Below are 19474 nucleotides of genomic sequence, written 5' to 3'. Positions count from 1 at the left end.
ATAATGAAATTCAGTTAGAGGGGATTTGAGGAAGTCAGTTATCAATGTAATGAGAATTAGGTATTTGAAGAAACAATTTTTCTTTGTGTTTAGTTTATTGTAGTGTAATGTGTTTTTCTTTGTTGTGTGTTTTGTTATGTTATTTTTTGTGATAAATGTGGAAAATCAACAAAAAAAATTGAGGAAAAAAAGTGATGGGGGGGGTGTTCCCTTATACACCCACGCTGCTTCCTTTGCGTTTTATGCGTCGACAGTTAGTATTTCTCTCGTAAGGCGGGGTGGGGGGCTGAGGTAAGCGCACCATTCCTGTCAGCCCTGGAGACCATGTGTGCATGTGTGGGTAAAGGGAAAAGCCGCTGGCCATGCTGTCAGGCCAGCGCCACTCAAGCAAAAATGTTCTTTTCCCCGCGTGAGGGAAGACGAGGCGGCAGCTGTTTACTTTCCATGGCTTGTAGCCAATGCGTGGCCTCCCCAGCAGAGCGCAGAACTGCTTTGGAGTGCAGCCACCCAGGCGCTCCCCACGTCCGCCTGCGGGGACCACCACCACAAACACTGGGGGGGCGTCGCTCCCGAGGTGCCTCCGAGCCCCTGCCGCTGCAACTGCCCTTCCTGAGGTCAGTTGCCAACAGCTCCATGGTGGAAATCCGAACTGTGGCTCCTTTCGCTCTTCCCCACCCCGGAAGAAAAGAAGGGGCTTGTCTTGAGCAGCCACCCGCCTCACTTTTGATCCCCAAGCCTGCCATCGCGAGCGTGCAATGTTGGCTGCCTGGATTCCCGGACCGTCCGTGGGCTGGATCTAGAAGGCAATTGGGCCTGTTCCGGCCAGCGGGCCTTAGTTTGCTGACCCATGAGCTGGAGGGACCCATGACAGGCTCCCCACCCCTTGGTTATTGCCAGTGACTGCTGATGCTACATTGGTAGGGTGGAAGGCAGGGTGACCAAAAGAATGGATGGAACCATCAACTTTGATGGCCAACAAATCAGATGGCTTTAAAAGAGGATTGGATATCATTGGCTGCTAGCAGGGATGGCTATACTCTGCCTCCAGAGGCAAAAGCTCACCTGAATGCAGAATTGCATGAACTCAACAGTTTCCACCAATTAACGACATCTGTTAAGTCTAGCCAGGATGTAATGTTTTCAAGTGAACCAATTCTTTCACATTTGGCCTCTGACTTCTTTATTTAAGACATTAAATTATGAAGAGACAGCAGATTGTGCTCACATGCATTTATATTCCGTACATTTTTCAGAACACCAAAATGTCCTATGCAGATGGCACACAACTTTCTTAAGTGGAGGTGTTTTTTTAAAAAAAATTGCTCATGATAGATGCATCATTTCAATTTAAAAAGTGATTCACCATGTTTGAAATGAAGCACACATATTGCATGACTCATGCTACCGGCTGCAGCTTTTTCAAAGAAATTTTCCAGAATAATGGAAACTCACTGTTAAGGGATGTATTCCAACCTTCACATTTCATTCCTGGGGCAGCGGAGTGAGGAGTAAACAACCCTTTTAACAAAAACCATTAGGAGTGTGGTATCTGGTCAATTTGTGCTACAAATGATTGCAGAGATTAATCAGGTGCATTTGCAAGCTGAAGCTCCAAATATTCACCCTTCTACTGCAAGATGCACTCCAGTGGTGAGCATCCAAAGGCCTCTGCTTGGCACCCATCCTCCTAAGGGTGGTCCATTGCTTGGTTGCTAATGGGCTATGGAAAAAGTGGTGTCTGTGGCAACAGAGCCCACAGGAAGGCCACTGCAGGGGATGAAGCTGAAGTACTAATCTGCCACTTACTTGTCAAAAAGAAGAATTAAAGAAGAGAATTGATTGATCAGATCAACCTAATTCAGCACTTTATTTCCCATGGCAGCTGTAAAGCAAGCAATGAATGCAATAGCTTTCCTCTGTTGTTTCCAGGATGTGAGTTATCATTATGGCCCCACAGTAACACGGCTACTTATCCTCCATGCATTTATTTAACCCCACTTGAAAGCCGTCCAGTGTAGCGGCTGCTATCACACCTTGTGCAGTGACTTCCATAACTTAATTATGTGGTTTGTGAAGAAGCACCTCCTTTTGCCTGTTCTGAATTTGCCGCCAATCATTATCATTGGGTGAACCCAAATTCTAGTATTAGAAGAATGCATCTCTTTCCATGTGCCCCCCCCTCCAGTGTAAACTGCATTCTCCTTGGGGCATTTTTGTTTACGCATCATACACTTTGAAGGCACTGCACAATAACAATTTAATCGCTAAATTTCTTGGTCATGAATTAAACACGTTCTTGCTGGATATTATTTGGTAATTACCAATACTGCACAGCGGACATAAGCACACAGATAGCTTTGACCTGAAAAAGCTTCCTATTCCAACACCAGTTCATGAAACTGCAGTGGCACAAACAATGACCACTGATAACATATGGGAAAATTCCTGGAGTGTGTGTGTATGTTGTGAGTGTGTGTGTAAAGCTATTTGGCTGTGTGCATTTCATACTGTAATTTTGTCAGTACATGTGCTCTTATCTGTGGGTGGACTATTTTTGTCACTCAAGAATGTGACAGTTTGAGCCCCAAGAAATAATATATCAGCTACTGCAGATGACTCACATAATTAGATAATTTTGTATCAGGATGATTGCTTGATCTCTGAATTTTACTATGAAATTATACTTTCAACTGAGGGCTCGTCCACACGCTTGTCCCGTGTTCGAGTGGTTTCCTGCTTGACCCACAATTTCTAGGCACAGGTCCAAGCCATTTTCCACTTGCCCTGCTCCTTCCCAGGGAAAATCTGCTCTTTGGCGCTATATTGTAGCAAACGTCAACCTGGAGAAAATCCAAATGGCTTTTTGCTCCGAATGAGTGCTAAAGAGCAGTTTTTCCCAGGGGAAAGCATCAGGACAAAAGGGACTGTGGATAAGCCCTGAGTTGAGGAACTTCCACTGATTTAAATATATGAATGTGGAAGAAACCATATAAATAAATAATAGTATTATGAAATAGTTCTCTGTTAATAGAGGAAAGGCCTACATTTAAAACAATATGACTGGATATGAATAAGACTACATCTGTGTTCTGCCACAACAAAAAAATCAGGTTGGTGTTTGTATATAAAAAAACCAATCTAGTTCTATCCATGGCAGAGGAAGATATCAGTATGTACTTGGATGCAGCCATACAAGTTTTCAAAACTGTGTAGCCAGATTTCTTCCCTAAAGCAGATCAAATAAATGTGGCCTTACGCCTCGTTTGTGTCTTATTCTAAAGCCAGATGAGTTTGTATCCCTTCATAGAAGGAAAAAAAGAGCAATTTCAAAGCTATTTTAAAAGCAGTGTCAGCCAGCCAATAATCATCCCAGAGCACTGAGACAACTGACTTAACTAAATATTTATCTGAACAGGATGTGAAGGTGCTCAACTGACAACCCTATAATATACTTTATCTGATCTATGAACAGTGAAGTGAATAGTCTTGACAGGCTGAATCCTGTAAGCCACAACTGAAAAATAGTTGGAGTAGACACTAGAATTTCCAGCTTAAAGGTAAATCAAACATGGTTGAAAATAATGATTGAAAGGGGTGTATATTTCTCAGATCATGTATACAATGTACAATAGATAACTTTAGGCTAAGAACACCATGTGAATAGCAATCCAGAGTTGTTAGTCTTAAATGTTAGTTTGATGTTCCTGAACAATTCTTGAAGTATACATATGGCTAAAACATCCTGAAGCTCAGAGACAGAAGTCACAAGCAAAACAAAAATGGCCAAGTTTACTGTTCTCAAAGAGTAAACGAGAGTGAAATGTAGCTGAAATAAATAATTAAGAAGAAGAATTTATTATTTATACCCTGCCCATCTGGAATTCAAAATTGACACCTGTAGTTATGTCTTCAACGTGCTAGCTCTCTCCACATACCCTGCTTACCGTATTTTTCGCCCTATAGGACGCACCGTCCCATAAGGTGCACCTAGTTTTTTTGGGGGGAAATAAAGGGGGAAAAATTATTTTTCCCCCCAGGCGCGGGGCTGGGGAAGCCTGAACTTCCCCCGACCCCAGCCCCCAAACAGGCAGCTCTCTGCAAGCCGTGGGAGCCCAGCGCTGGCTGCCGCTGCTTGCTGAGAGGTTCGCGAAGCCTGGACGCGCTGAGCTCAGCGCGTGCAGGCTTCAGCGTGCAGGCAACTCTCCGCAAGCAGCGGGAGCCCAGCGCCGGGCTCCCTAGGCTTGCGGATAGCTTCCTGAAGCCTGGAGAGGGAGAGGGGTCGGTGTGCACCGACGCCTCTCGCTCTCCAGGCTTCAGCGAAAGCCTGCATTCGCCCCATAGGACGCACACACATTTCCCCTTCATTTCTGGAGGGGAAAAAGTGCGTCCTATAGGGCGAAAAATACGGTATATCAGACAAGATTTCACTTAAAGGAAAATGATTCCCCCTTCCTGGCTGGAGAATATATGGATAAATGGTAGAATGTTGTAATGAAGAAAGATTTCTAACTGATAGTTACAGGGCAACATATTTGCTGTGGAACATTCTCTTAATGATTCATTCTCTCAGGAATGAGTCATAATATCCCTTCCAAAACTCATGTAGTTTATGAAAACATTTTGGATTCTAACAATGGATATCCTTGTACTTATAATCATTTTTCTGATAGACTAATCTTAAATATTCATGCAACAGTAATGTATACTTAATACTGTACCAAGAATCACTGCTGGACTTAACATTTTTATACCTGATGCAAAATGACTGCTCAGGACTGGAATTCATTTAAAACAAAACACCACGATTCAGAGATGGAGGACAATGGAGGAAAGAAAATGAGAACCAGCTGCCTGCACCAAGTACTTCACAATGCTTCATGGTAAGCCTATCATTGACAACAACGTGAAACAATTAGCAAGATGTCAAAAACCTGATGCTGAGATGAAACTGCCATGCATTATAACAGAGTTGAATGTAGAATGTCCCAATGGTCTGGGTGTTAAATCTGTGGCTTTGATCTGAATAATGTGTTAAAATGAGATTTGTTTGCTCATTTGAGAATCCTACACTGTAAAATTTTCTGTGAAATGTTACCTGAAAATAATGTATGATTTTCTTTCTTCTAGTTAATTTAATGAAATAGTGGGTGTGATCCAGACCCAAATTAAGCTCTTTTAAGTCCAGCTGGTTGAAGCAGTAGAGATGTGAGCACTTTCCCTTCTTTGAAATCAATGGAATTTAAAAGTTTTTACTTTGGGGTCAGGCAGGTAATTCCTACACAGTCATCTCATACAGGGCTATGAAGTCAGACTCCTTGCTGAGGGAGTGCATTTGTGTGAATTGCTTCTTCCACCAAAGGTTGTGCCAAGATTGCTTTTAGAGTGGCAACATTTCTTCAAGCTGCTGCTGTTGCTGTCACACACACATACACCCTCCCCTTCTTCCTATAAATAAAATGTAAGGCTATTATTGTGCAACCCCTTTGGAAGATGTGCAGTGCCATTATCCTAGGTTTGCATGAAGTCAAGGTGGGGTAGGAAAGCAAAAGAGAAGGCAGGTTGAACAAGTGTTGACTATGGCATGGGAATGACAAAGGAGGGACACAGAGAGGAAACATGGTGGCTTAAAACAATGGAAGTTTGGGTAAAGAAGGGATGGAGAAGAAAATGGCAGTTTTAAACAATGGCAGATGTTTGGATATGGTACCTTCACACAAGAGAATATTTTAGGGTTACACATCTCTGTCACTTAAGGCAGCTGAGGAATGGAAAAGGGAGAAGTTTGAGTACAGTGAGGATGAAGAAAGAGTCAGAAAGAAAGGAGAGAGAGAATGTGTGTGTCTGATCATGGGCATTGCCGAGGGGGCCAGTTGCCCCCCCTGGATCTAGTGACACCATAGAAATAACTAATTGACCAATCAAATCATTTCTGCCACCCCAACAAAAGTCCTGCCTCCCCCAACAAAAATCCTGGCTACGCCCAAGTGCATGATTACATACATCCATATGAGTTGGCAGTTCAGACCAAGTAGGTCTTCCATGTGGGCAGAACCCACCTGGAAATGCACCCAAGGAGAAAAAAGGTCAATGGCATGCAAGGCTGTCATCAATACTTTATTTTCAATCTTCTAATGATTATAAAATCATTATAAAAACCTGATCCAAAACACCCACCCCACTCACACACGAAAACAAAGACCACCACAGCCAACCACAAATGAACAACCATACCCTAGGCCAACCCCAACCTCTCTCATCACCAAAGAAACACAAGTGAACAGCAAAGAACCTACACAAGCAACGCTGACACCAAACCCTACACATAGTAAGTAAAATAGAAACATCGCCACCCATCTTTCCCTCCCCTCCACCTCTTTCCCCCATTTCTTCCCAATGTCTCAACAAATGAAACTGATTTGCAAAAATATTACAGGAAAAAAATATATACGAGAGATATTGCGCACACTTTTGTAAATCAAGAAAATCTTAAATAAAAAAATGATTATAAAATGAATACTAACATTTGACTTTTGAAATATGAGTTCTTAATATAAGGTCAGAGTTTCTGACAGATAATATATATTAACCAAAGCTTTGTTTGATGTGATGTCTTATTTAATTAGATGGAACTAAAAGTTCTTTGGGCCCTTTAGTCCAAATCTCAGGAGGCAGCAGGTTCAGCAGGAGTTCTGAAACATTTCAGATATGTTACCACAAAATAGAAGTTCTAGGAGTATTCAGCCTACTGCATGCTTTTAGTGATTTATAGGCTACATTTGGCTAGAAGATTTTTATTACCGTTGGGGAAAAACACAGCAAGATTTTACAATGAGAAATATAATCTGAAAGGCCTGGAAATGCTGCGCCGTCAAACATAGAGGAGAATGCTGGCTATGCCTGTACGCTGCCCTGAATTAACAAGTTAAATCTACCACCCTCGAAACTAGAAACAGAACTGCTAGAACCAAAAACTAAGGTACTTTCAAGAATGTATAACTTGCTGTTAAAATGGAACACTCAGGATGAAACAGTTAAATCAGCAATGATAAAATGGGCGCAAGATATTGGCTATAATATTATGTTTGCTGACTGGGAACAGTTATGGACCACTGGTGTGAAATTTACGGCATGTAATGCTTTGAAAGAAAATATTATGAAAATGATATACAGGTGGTACATGACCCCAGTCAAGCTTGCAAAAATATATCATTTGCCTGACAATAAGTGTTGGAAATGTAAAGAAACTGAGGGAACATTCTTTCACCTTTGGTGGACGTGCCCCAAGATTAAGGCTTTCTGGGAAATGATCTATAATGAACTGAAAAAGGTATTTAAATATACCTTTCTTAAGAAACCAGAGGCCTTTCTTTTGGGTATCGTTGGCCAAATGGTGTTAAAGAAGGACAGAACTTTCTTTATGTATGCAGTAACAGCAGCAAGGATACTCATCGCAAAATACTGGAAGACACAAGATTTGCCCACCCTGGAAGAATGGCAGATGCAACTGATAGACTACATGAAACTGGCAGAAATGACTGGCAGAATCCGAGACCTGGGAGAGGAGACAGTGGAAGAGGATTGGAAGAAATTTAAGGACTATTTGCAAAAGTATTGTAAATTGTATGAATGTTAGAATGATGCAGGATATAAAGATAACATGGCATTAGTGACTTAGCGGAAAGGAACACGAAAATAACTGAACTATAAGAACAAAGGTGAAATTTGAATAATATTATGTCAAATTTAAATATTTAAATATTTGATAACAAAGGGTAAAACTGGAGACATAATAGTTGAAACGTACAATTTAAAACAAGTTTTGAGAGAAGGTGAACATGATTTTCTAAATGGGAACACAGAAAAGGGAGATGTGAGGGAGTCAGAAAAGAAGGTCATGGACATTTGGTTTATAAGGTTAACTATGTTTTATATTTTTCATATGTTTTCTTGTCGGTTGTCCGTTCTTTTTTTTTGTTTGTATTTCTTCATTTTGGTGATGGTGTTTTTTATTGTTTTTTGGGTTGTGTATGTCTATGGTGTTATATTTTTAAAAACCTTTAATAAATATTTTATTAAAAAAACAACAACAACAAGTTAAATCCACCACTGCAAGTAGGTCTTTAATTAGTTTGTTCCTCCTGCTTTGTACATTCTGGACACTATGCTTGAAAACATTTAAACATTGAAAACAATGTCCAAAAGATTTAAGTCATGCAAAGAAAGTAAGAAAAGCCTGCTGGATCAGGCCAATGGTGCATCTAGTCTAGTATCCTGTTCTCACAGTGGCGAGCCAGATGACCCACAAGCAGGACCCAAATACAAGAGCACTCTGCCTCCTATGGCTTTCAGCAATGGCTATTAAGAACACTACTTCCAACCGTGAAGAGCACAGCCACAATGCCTAGGAGCCACTGACAGATCTTTCCCCCTACACGACTCAGCATATTCACATCCAAGGTTTTAGTTCACAAGACCTGAGATGAAAGGGATATATGTTGAAATTAAAGATTCAAAAGTCTCATTCTGGATTAATTCTAAGGGAAAGGTTGCCTGGCCTTCATCAGAAAGAAAAGAATTGATTATTCAACTGGATCTTGTTACATGCCACAACCCTGACAGCCACTTGTATATACTATAATTATTTAAAGAGAGGTAAATTGCATCCTTAGTCCTATACAGATTCATGATTGATTAAGACTGACACATTTATGGGAACGTTTAGGATTGTATTTTTGGAACATTGAGGATTGTAGTTCACATTCACCAAGATTATTTATGTGAATTTGTATTTGGGTCTTGCTCACAGGCTCAGGGAAAGGAACAGAACATGTCAAAATGTATTAAAACGCAACACATATAAAGACCCACTCACCTTCATTAACCCTACTAACCACAGTATAGAGCCGTATTTATTTTAAACTTTTAACTAAGGGCTTGTCCACATTGGAGTCTACTGTATGGTTACCAGATATTTTTCAAGGAATCCGGGGATACTTTTTTAATTTCATGCTTTATTATTTTAGGAAAGGGTTGCCCAGAGTTCTTCACCTTTTTTAGGGGGGGAACCCCAAAGTTGTCAGGCGTGCACCTTGACACAAGGCAGGTGGAGAAGCTCATCTACAAACACACAAATGCCCCCCAAAAGAGGTGGTGCTGAGTAAAGGGACTCGCTGGGCTTGGGAAAACACGCATTAAAACACACACACACAAGGCTCCATGTCTCTCTCTCTCTCTCTCTCTCTCTCAACGCAGCACAACTGCTTTCTACGCTTCTCCTGTTCTTCACTGCCTCACTCGCCCGCCCCCCAACTCGGGGGTGCAGAGCCTGCAGCAGAAGAGCACCTTGGGCTCTTCTGCTGCGGGCGACTCCATGCAATTTCAGGGTGAGCATCGATCAAGGAAGTGAGCTAGAAGGAAGCTCTCTGGCTCACGCCTTAGTTTAAATAGCCTTCGCCCCAACCAGCGGATTGGCTGGCTGGAACTTTGGCCGGGACCTCCGGTGCTGCTCACTGCCATGGCACCCACCATGTTGCCTCGGCGGAAGTCCCCAGGCATAAATCAGAGGACATTAATTAAAATCTGGGGACATTCTGGGGACAGATTTTGTCCAGGGACAGACTAGTGAATCCGGGGACGTCTGGTAACCGTAGTCTACTGTGTGTTTGTAGCTGTTTGCGCTCCGATTTAATTTGCACAGTCCACAGTCAAACAACACAAATCTCAATGCTTTCCCCCTGTAAAAGTGGGTTTACCCAATATGGGGATAATGCAATAGTGGGAAATCAGATTCCACACTGGTGCACCAGATGTTGCAGATAATTTGTTTCAGTGTTTTGAGGTGACTGGATCAATTGCCACTTTCTACTCCTTCCCTTTCTATGCCCACTACTTTCTCTCCCCCCACCCTTATTCTCGCAACTACTTTTGGTGCACTCTTGCTTCCATTTCTCTTCCAGTATGCTATTAAGGGTGCACCTAGAGCTTCTATATATTTCTTTTGATCTCCTAGAGTTGCAAATAACCAGAAAATTGCACAAGAATATTTACAATTGCCTGACTGTGTACACTTCTTGGGTGGGCATTTAAAATAAATAAATAAATAAATAAATAAATAAATAAATAAATAACACGTGCAACTATCTGTGAATATGCTCCGTCTGTACTTAACTGGCCTATCAAAATCAATCAATTACAAGATAGGGACAAACACAAAAGGGAACACCTACTGCCTTAACGTACCAGGTATAATGCACGTATTAAATATGTATGTAATTCACTTATATATACCCAATTTTCCTATACAAAAATTAGTAATTTTGTTTAAAGCACTGTTAATCTGATTTGGTACATTTCCCCACTTTCTATTTTGATGGCACTATATATTACGTGTCTGAGAAAAGTCCATTTTCAATATACTTAATCTTTAAGAAGAGGTTGTTACGAATGCTTTTATCTTGATTAAAGTTTCACTCTGTTCCATAAGTGAGCTTGCACTTTTAATGACCTTATACTTTTCCCAGGTTCTTCTCTATGTGCATTTCCTTTTACGTTTTGCTGGAAGGGAAAGAAAAGAACACTAAACTTTAGAATATTTTCCTACATATGAGAGCCCTCCCACAAATGCTCCCCTGGAGAACTGTTCCGTGTTTCCAGACCTGGAACTCACTTCCTTTAACATGAATTTAGGGAACCATTTCTTAATTTTTGTACCATATATTTGTATGGTGGTAGTGCTGATGTTGTGACCCAACTCAGGCCACGACCAGGCAGTGCGTCCTGACCCACTAACTGACAACCTATGCTCTTCTGGGTTCTCTGCTTCCCCCACTTGTAACTGCTGATGCTGTGCTATTCATGTTAATGTGAGTTCCAGCTGGACCTCACAAGGAGCTATGTAGTGACATACTTCTCTCCAAGTCCTCAGTGCACAGAGTATTTCAAATGACTGTGGAAGTGGCTTGTGTGCCGGGCTTCTAGATAACTATGTGTACTGTGGGAGCACCTCATGAGGTCTGAAATGCTCAAGCTGTTGCAAAGCATTTAGTACAGTGGCAGAGTGGTTGGCCAAGAATCTCTGGGGTGAAAGGGGAGGCTCAGCAAAATGCCTGTGGGAATCCCTTCAGTGCACAGGAGTGCACCCAGGAGATATTGTATTTATCACTATAGTCTTCTTACAAGTGAAACAGAACTTGCTTCTGACTGAACACATTCACAGCTCAGTCTTAGACAAGTCATCTCAAAAGTTCATTGAATACATTGAAACTACTCCCAGGTTAAGTGTCTTTATGACTTCAGCCTTTCTTGGGGAACCAACTTAAATGACTCTTCTCCTCACTTATGCATTGAATATTGGGAAAGTCCATTCCTTGTGCCAGCTACAGCACTGAAAATACAAACAAAAAAATCCTACTTACCCCACAAGCGTTTTGTTAGTTGCTCCCCAACGAAGTAGAAGATTACCATTATAAGGAAAGATATGGAGATAAATATTGCCCGTCCTAATGGACTGAGCACTCCTAAAACTGGATATGCCCAAATCCCACTTGCATGGTTTACCCACATTATCCTAGAAACAAGGGGAGACAGTCACAAATAGCCATAAATTTTATAGGTAGATAGTTGATTTCTGAAGTTGCATGGAAAAACTATTCTATATTTGCTGATAATTTCAAATATAAAAATGTAAGTTAAGTGCATAAATTTGGATTTTCTTAAAAACATAGAAGTACAATTCATACTTGAAAGCAATATTGATTTAAATGGAGGACCATATGACCTATGAGTATTTTACTTTTGCTAGATCATATCCGTTTACTTTTGCTAGATCATCTCATTTCCCAAAACAACTAATTTTTCTTCATTAAAAAATAAAGATTATTCAACAGAAATTTCTGAGTGAAATGGGGCTTGGTAAGTATTTGTGAAGACTTTTTAGCATCTAGAAGAGGTATAAAACATGTGAAATCTAATGTAATGCTTCCCACCATGTATAGTTGGTTTATAATTAATGCTTGACATGGTTAAAAATGGGTTTGCAGGTTGGTTTGAGGTAGCTATGGCTATAATCTCTATCAGCATACCAACCACAGGACCATAAAAACACCAGACAGCAACAAATACAGTATTTTTCACTCCATAAGGCACACCTTTTCCCTTCTAAAAAGTAAGGGAAAATGTGTGTGGGTCTTATGGAGCAAATGCAGGGGGAGGCAGGCAGGAAAAGCCCCCAAGAACCGCACAGAAGCTCCACGCAGCTCTTGCGGGCTTTTCCCCAGGAGGGAGAAGGGACTGACTGACAGTCCCTTCTCCCTCCTCGTAGAAAATGGATAGCGCTCGCTGCCTTGGCTTCTTTAGCCTTGTGCAGCCTCTCCCAGCTGGAGAGGCTGTGCAAGGCTAAAGAGGAAGCCAAGGCAGCAAGCGGGATCCATCCAATATTTTTTTTTCTTGATTTCCCCCTCTAAAAACTAGGTGCGTATTGTGGTCCGGTACGTCCTATAGAGCGAAAAATACGGTATATAGCTTCCTCTTCAGAGCTCCAGCAACTGCATGCTAAGGAAGCTAATGTAATGGGCACTGAAGGGCAGCTTTATTGAGCCCTCAAGCTTCTATTCTTAGGAACCTAAAGGAATGATAGGCAGTTTCTGAACTGTGTATTTACACCAGCTATATATGCTACATGTGGCATCTGTTGTCAAAATGTAAGACTAAAAAAGCTATTTGCCTGTGCGCTGCTCATGATAAATTAATTTACCTAGTCAAAAATACTAACTAAATGGCTACACTAGAATTAATCTGTGCCTGCTACCACAGAAATGGTATTTTAAGGTCTTTCATAAATGGATCAAAGTAATGATAATAGGACTATGCTTATGGTAATTAAAGAAATGGTAATGGAGCAATAGGCATTAGCAGTGTAATATTTACTTGCAATATTTTATGGCTGCATAAACATTCCAACGAATTACAGAAAATTAGTTCAAAGAAGCCCAAAATTGTTAGAAATGTAATACAGTGGAACCTCGGTTTTCAAATGTAATCTGTTCCAGAAGACCGTTCGACTTCCAAAATGTTCTAAAACTGAAAGCAGAAGCCTCAAAACAATAGGGAAACTCAAAATGGCATGTTCAACTTCTGAAAATTGTTTGAAAACCAAAGCAGTTACTTCTGGGTTTTTGGCGTTCGAAAGCAAAAATGTTCGACTTCCAAGCCGCTCGATAACAGAGGTTTCACTGTATAATTACATTGCATCAATTACAAATTCTTTTAGGCTATTTTGAAAATGATGTGTGATCAGATCATCATAATTTATTGAGAAATTTGATAACAGCAAAAATGTTAATAGCTGCTAAATGGCACATTCATAAAATATCAACGAAACAAGAGTTGCTTAATAAGATACCAACACTGCCATGACCTTTAAACTTGTTAAAATGGTATGTTTAAGAGAAAGGAGACGAAACCAATAACAATTTGGTCTAATCTTATTAATTATATGAAACAAATAGAATATTGAATATAAGCATTTTCATATAGTTTTATACTAGATGAGTTTATCAGACAATTTATGACAAAATGATGTTGTATGTTTAAAGTATCTTGAGATCAACATGATAAATATATTAAAATAGTTATTTTAAAGAAGCCATTAAACATACGGATTCCAATAGGCAGCATGCACAATATGCTTCATATGCTTTTTAAAATTTATTTTAAAAAAGGATTTGCTAATATAAAAGGAACAATCCAACTAAAATGATTAAAAATGCTTTATATTTGAAGTGTGTTTGAAAAAGATACTTGATACCTACCATGAGAGGTATACAACTGCAAAGGCGCAAAGTCCCAAAATTCCTCTACATCTACGGGGATACTTATGATCACAAATGAACAATTCTATGAAAAGCAGTGGGAGGATGGTGGTATGCTAAAAAATAAAACACAAACACACTCAAATATAAGTGCTGGAAACATATGGCAAATCAAAACAAAGTTGTATTGTTTGTTGTATTGCTTTCAGTAGTTGTATTAAATTACAGTTTTTTGAACTTCTGTTCCATGTTTTATTCCAAGTAAATATTTTTATAGTCTAGCTTAGCGGTTCTCAAATTTACTACCCGTAGGGCCCACTTAGGATGGCTGAAAATGACTGAGGTCCACTGTCATATGCAGGGGTAGCAGCAGTTACAAAATAGTAGCAGATGAGAGCATTTTCAATCAGCTGGCAATTACTGGCATCATTTTCTATGGCTGTCTGATCCATCTTGGGAAATTTATTAATTCTTTGCCACAGTGGTTTCCTCCCTGACACAAGCAGTTCCTTAGCTCAGTTTCCTCAAGCTAAGTCTTCTTCTTTGGCAATCACTCGTAGTATCACACCCTGAGTGAGGACAAAATTTGGTCCCCCCCAAAAAACTTTGAATAGGTACCTGTATAAATATGGGTTAGACCTTATTATTAGTCCCCTCAGCTCAGTAGGGGAACCATCTACACTGCCCTAAATCCGCCGCTGTCATGACCTGCTACACATATTATTCTGCTGTCTCTTTCAAAGGCCCAGGAGTTCTGTTGGGGTGACTGGTTGTCAACCACATACATGTGTGTTTTTGCTTTCAGAGCCTATTCTAGCCCTGAGAATGTCCAAAAGAGGCTTTGACTTTGTTATTTAGAGTTAGCATATAAAATAACACTTTCCCACACCGTAGTTCAATTTCGCTTTGACTGGTGGAGTGGGTGGGGGTAGAGACCCCTCCACCACTCTCTTTTCATGCAGGCTGCATGAAAGGTAAAAGGTAAAGGACCCCTGGACAGATAAGTCCAGTCAAAGGCGACGATAAGGTTGCGGTGCTCATCTCGCTTTCAGGCCGAGGGAGCTGGTGTTTGTCAGTAGACAGTTTTCCGAGTCATGTGGCCAGCATGAATAAACCGCTTCTGCTGCAACGGAACACCGTGATGGAAACCAGAGCACATGGAAACACAGTTTACCTTTCTGCCACAGCAGTACTTATTTATCTACTTGCACTGGCGTGCTTTTGAACTGCTAGGTTGGCAGGAGTTGGGACAGACCAATGGAAGCTCACTCTGTTGCAGGGATTCGAACCACTGACCTTCCGATCGGCAAGTCCAAGAGGCTCAGTGGTTATATGAAGCAGCTAGCAGCGGAGGAAGGGTGAGTGTATGATGTCGTCTGTTTATGGTGGGAATAAGGAGCTATACATCTTAAATGGGGCTATCTGAATGATGTGCTACATGCCCTCTCCTTCCTTCCCTTTGCTGTAGAGTCCAAATAATGTATGAGAGCTATGTTTGCATAGTGGTATAAGGGGATTCAAATTCCTGTGTGCAGAGATTCCACAGGATTCAGTGGCTGCGTTCTTGCTGTGTGCCCCACAGTAGTTTGGACATAACAGGGTGGTCCATTTAATTTAATCCTAGAAGCATGTGCTTCTGATCTCATCTTTGGCATGCTCCAGAAGAGGAAATGGGAACACATGACCCAAAGGTTCACTGCAGCTTATGCACACAATGTTAAATAATCATTTCACCTATTACATTTGAACTGACCCTTATACCTAAGTTCTGCAAAATATTATGATCAGATAAACAATAAATGTACTGAACACAGCAAAAGAGATACCTGAAAAACAAATGGTGTACACTTACCATAGTATGATTAAGCCAAATTGGATTAACGTCATCCAGCTGTAAAGGATACACTAGTTCTCTGTCATATGCGTAAAGGCTCCAGAAAGCAACAGGTACAAACTGTCATTAAAACATTTGACAATTAACACTTATATCCTCAGACAAATAGTAACAATAGACAGTTAATGTTTTTCCAAATCGAAGTATTTGTTAACCTTTCCCCTTCTTTCTTACCGCAGCTCGCTTTTTCCAGTGAATAAAACCTGACCATTGTGAATAGTTTTATTTTATTTCCCCAGATAAAAATAATAAAAAACCTTAGCATCAAACACTCTGTATTAAGGTTCAAGCTTTCTAGTTTTGCAAATAAATAGCTGCAAGGAAACCTAAGTAGTGAGTTTAAGTGTTTGTCCACATTTGAGCATCATTTAGCCATGAATCCCTTTCCCTCTCACCCCATTTGAATTAGACTGGAGTAGTCCACATCGAAACGTATTTGTATTTGTATATGACGTACAGCTTCAGACTTTCCCCTTCATACCAGCAGGTGCTCCCTCCTGTGTTTGTCACCTTCTAATTTGTTTATTTTGTTATGCCAATTAAGTACTGAAAGGGCCTGTAGGCAGTTAGCTTGGTGTGAACTTTTAAGTTTTTCCCAACCAGGAAGTGGGGGGGGGGGAGGGGAGCAAGCAGCACAGTCATAACTGTAAATTCTCAAAGCACACTTATCAGATAGCTGTACAATATCTAGTGCAGAATGTTTAATGTACAGTTTTCTGGTTTTGTGCAAATCTTGAGGGAGCAAAAGAAAATATACACACACAGATAAGGCTACAACCCTACATTCAGTAGCATACTGGAAATAGTTGTGAGCACAGCTAGAAAAGAAATTAAAATACAGTCAACAATCTTCAGTAGACAAAATATTGAAATTCCATATAAGCAAATGCTTGCTTTTTTGTTTGTAGCAGCGCATTTGCTAGTTGTGCAATCATGCTGGAAGGACTCATTATTGTTACCTATCATTAGAAGCATGGATAATTATATTGACTAGTCAGAAAAACTACTGTATTTTTCGCTCTATAAGACGCACTAGACCATAAGACGCACCTAATTTTTGGAGGAAAACAAGAAAAAAAAAATTCTGAATCTCAGAAGCCAGAACAGCAAGAGGGATCACTGCGCAACGAAAGCAGCAATCCCTCTTGTTGCTGTTCTGGCTTCTGTGATAGCTGCGCAGCCTGCATTCGCTCCATAAGACGCACACACATTTCCCCTTACTTTCTAGGAGGGAAAAAGTGAGTCTTATAGAGCAAAAAATACGGTAACTAGTCAAGTTCAGGCACAAGGACAACAACAATTTTTTAAGAAACTTGCTCTGATTTTATTGATTTTATTAATAAACAGGATGAGAGGATGAACCCATCAAAGACTCAGAGAATTGTGAAAATATATGTTTCAATAATATATGAACTATAACAATTTAATAATATTCAGTAATATGAATGGCTGTCAAAGTTTTCATTAATGCATTATGGTGATGGAATTGATTGCTTTTACTGCCTGTTGTTCAAATTCTTAATAAATAAATAACATTTTGGAAGCAGTGGATGTGAAAAGGGGAGTAGCAGAAAGTGATGAATGATGCACCCACATTAAAACACAGAAACAAATTGTCTGTAACCCCAAGCAAAGCATCTTGAAGCCCAATTTCCCAATTTACTGGATTATCTCCTTATCAGATAGACCTAAATTTATAGGGGGAACATATCAAGATTGGTGTTGTCTGAGAGTAACATGTATGCTTTGCAAATTAAATGGGCAAACAGTTGCAAACAGAACAGTAAACTCATGTGGTCAAGCCCTTATACACACTTTTTCTCCCACACAGTCCTGCCAAAAATGTTCTCTGAAGTTGCCAGAGATGCCAATGCAGACTTTCATTGAAATGCAAATAGTAGCTTTGGACAGTCTATTCTTGTTGAAACGAGGTTTCCCTACTGCTTCTTTTCACCCAGTTTTTCTGCCCCAGGTGAAGCCTCCAGAGGGGTGCTGTTGAGGTTCCCAGCCTCAATGGTGAGGAGGTACCAAACTGGGAACTAGATGCCTGGAGGGAGTCTTGAACCTACTAGCCTTTCCCCAGTGGCATCTATGAATGCTCATGCGAGACTATCATTAACTATTCTATAGGTCTGTTAGCTTCATTATTAAAAACGAACTATCTGGGCTCTTCTTCTCAAAACAATGTTTCTCCTGATTTAAATGATAATGTGGTAGGTTTTAAGAATGGGATTTGTAAAGCCCCACACTCATCTTAGATTCAAACCATTTGGAGGGAAATCATCCCTTTTTAAATATACCAGGTGACAATCTACTCAGCACCCTTGGAATGCAGTAAGATAATTAAATGAAAACAACACAACAACAGTTACTTCTTGTATTTTAAGAATGATCAATGCTGTTGGTTTCATTTAGACATGCCAGGCTCTTTGTGACAGTCTTTTAGAAATCTGGAGAACATCGCACATCAGACCTAGCCAGCAGGGATAATGGAAGTAGTTCCAAACATCAGGATGCATCAGGTATGAGGAGCTCTGTTCTATAGTACGCACATATTTCAATAACAGAAACAGAAGTTACTTACTAAGCCAATAGGAAACACATATGAAGAGAAGATGAAATCTCTGAGAGGCACCACCAATGATGATACTCTTTTCTCTAATGAAGGCATGCACAGAGCTACAGTATCAGATATGACACATAATAGATACAGGATTGTCTGCAGAACCTATGAAATCACAAAGAAGCTATTAGAAATGCGCATGGGGCTCAGTATGTATATTTTCTCCTTTTCTGGTTTAGTTTCTTAACAAGGGATGCACACACCATACATTTAAAGCACATTGCTTCCACCCCCACCAAAAAAGAATCCTGGGAACTGTAGCTTACTCCTCACAGAGCTACAATTCCCAACACTCTTAGCAAACTACAGTTCCCAGAATTCATTGGCGTTAAACCTTTATTAGTGTACTCAGCCAAGGAAAATAATTTGAAGCATATTACTGGTTGGTTCAGTGTATCTATTATCTAAAGGCTTTTATATTTCCCTCAGCAACATTGTATCTTAACATAAACAAGGTTTTATGTGTTAAAGTTGCTCTGAGTCCTTTTTGGGGGTGAAATCATCATTATCTATTTATTTATACAGTACCCGCCTTTTTCCCGATAGGGACTCAACAAATAACAACAACAATAATAAACGGGGGCATGCGAGTCATAGTGTACTTAGGAGTAACTGATGCCAGTTAGGGTGATGTATAACTAATGATCACTTTTTGCTATAAAACTCACGGGGGGAAGGGGCACACAAAAGAAACTAAATTTACCTCAGCGGGTTCACCCGCCCTAACCTATTTCAACTCTCTCTCTTTCTCCCCCTCCCCCACCTTCCCGCGCGCACCGCCCTGCACGTGCGGCCAAGGAGCGCTCCGTCTGCGCACGCGCGGCGTCCTCCCGCTCTCCCTCGTTCCCTTTTCGCAGCCGCCGTCACCACCACCTGGTTGAGGAAGGTCAGGTGTTTCCAGGAGCCCCCGTAGGTGACGTCCGGTTCCTTGCGGACCGACCTGGGAAACCCCGCGTTCTGGCTGACGGCGAAAACCGCCCAGAGGAAGCAGAGGAAATGTAGGAGCGCCGCGGCCCGCTGGCCCCGCCGCGGCACAGCCATTGTGGCTCGGCCAGCGCTACGCCGAGCGAGGGGACTCGTATGGATGTGGTGGAGAAGCGGCGGCGGCGGCGGATGCCCATCTGCCCGCGCTGGCTGGAATGGCGGGTC

At 40.9% G+C, this 19474-nt stretch overlaps 2 protein-coding genes across 3 annotated transcripts in view; one reads left to right on the top strand and one right to left on the bottom strand.

Annotated features, from left to right (window-relative positions):
- Window positions 1–19474, top strand: part of EDN3 (endothelin 3) — a 527748-nt gene that overhangs the window by 378127 nt on the left and 130147 nt on the right. The window lies entirely within an intron of this gene.
- On the bottom strand, window positions 10405–19371 carry LOC310708852 (androgen-induced gene 1 protein-like). 2 transcript variants are annotated; one of them, XM_083507744.1, is made up of 6 exons: window positions 19196–19371; window positions 18287–18430; window positions 15661–15762; window positions 13809–13924; window positions 11415–11566; window positions 10405–10554 (listed from the first exon to the last, which is right to left on the bottom strand). In XM_083507744.1, exons 1-6 carry the CDS (start codon window positions 19364–19366, stop codon window positions 10529–10531), a joined length of 711 nt encoding a protein of 236 aa, XP_083363870.1. In that variant the 5' UTR covers window positions 19367–19371; the 3' UTR covers window positions 10405–10528. The 2 variants fall into 2 exon arrangements, with proteins under 2 accessions (XP_083363870.1, XP_083363871.1); XM_083507745.1 differs by having other exon boundaries at window positions 19199–19371.

This window comes from Podarcis liolepis (assembly GCF_965112155.1).
Source record: "Podarcis liolepis genome assembly, chromosome: 6".
NCBI classification, from domain to species: Eukaryota; Metazoa; Chordata; class Lepidosauria; order Squamata; family Lacertidae; genus Podarcis; species Podarcis liolepis.
Note: the sequence above shows the minus strand (reverse complement) of the source record. Positions and strands in the feature narration are given on the sequence as shown.

What these genes read in the sequence shown, in the direction of transcription:
- LOC310708852 (XM_083507744.1), bottom strand. Translation starts at nt 19,366, where the DNA reads ATGGCTGTGCCGCGGCGGGGCCAGCGGGCCGCGGCGCTCCTACATTTC. An exon ending in TGACCTTCCTCAACCAGGTG is followed by an intron (nt 18,431 to 19,195) that starts GTGGTGACGGCG and finishes GTGATTTCATAG; the next exon opens with GTTCTGCAGACAATCCTGTA. An exon ending in ACTAACAAAACGCTTGTGGG is followed by an intron (nt 10,555 to 11,414) that starts GTAAGTAGGATT and finishes TTTCCCTTCCAG; the next exon opens with CAAAACGTAAAAGGAAATGC.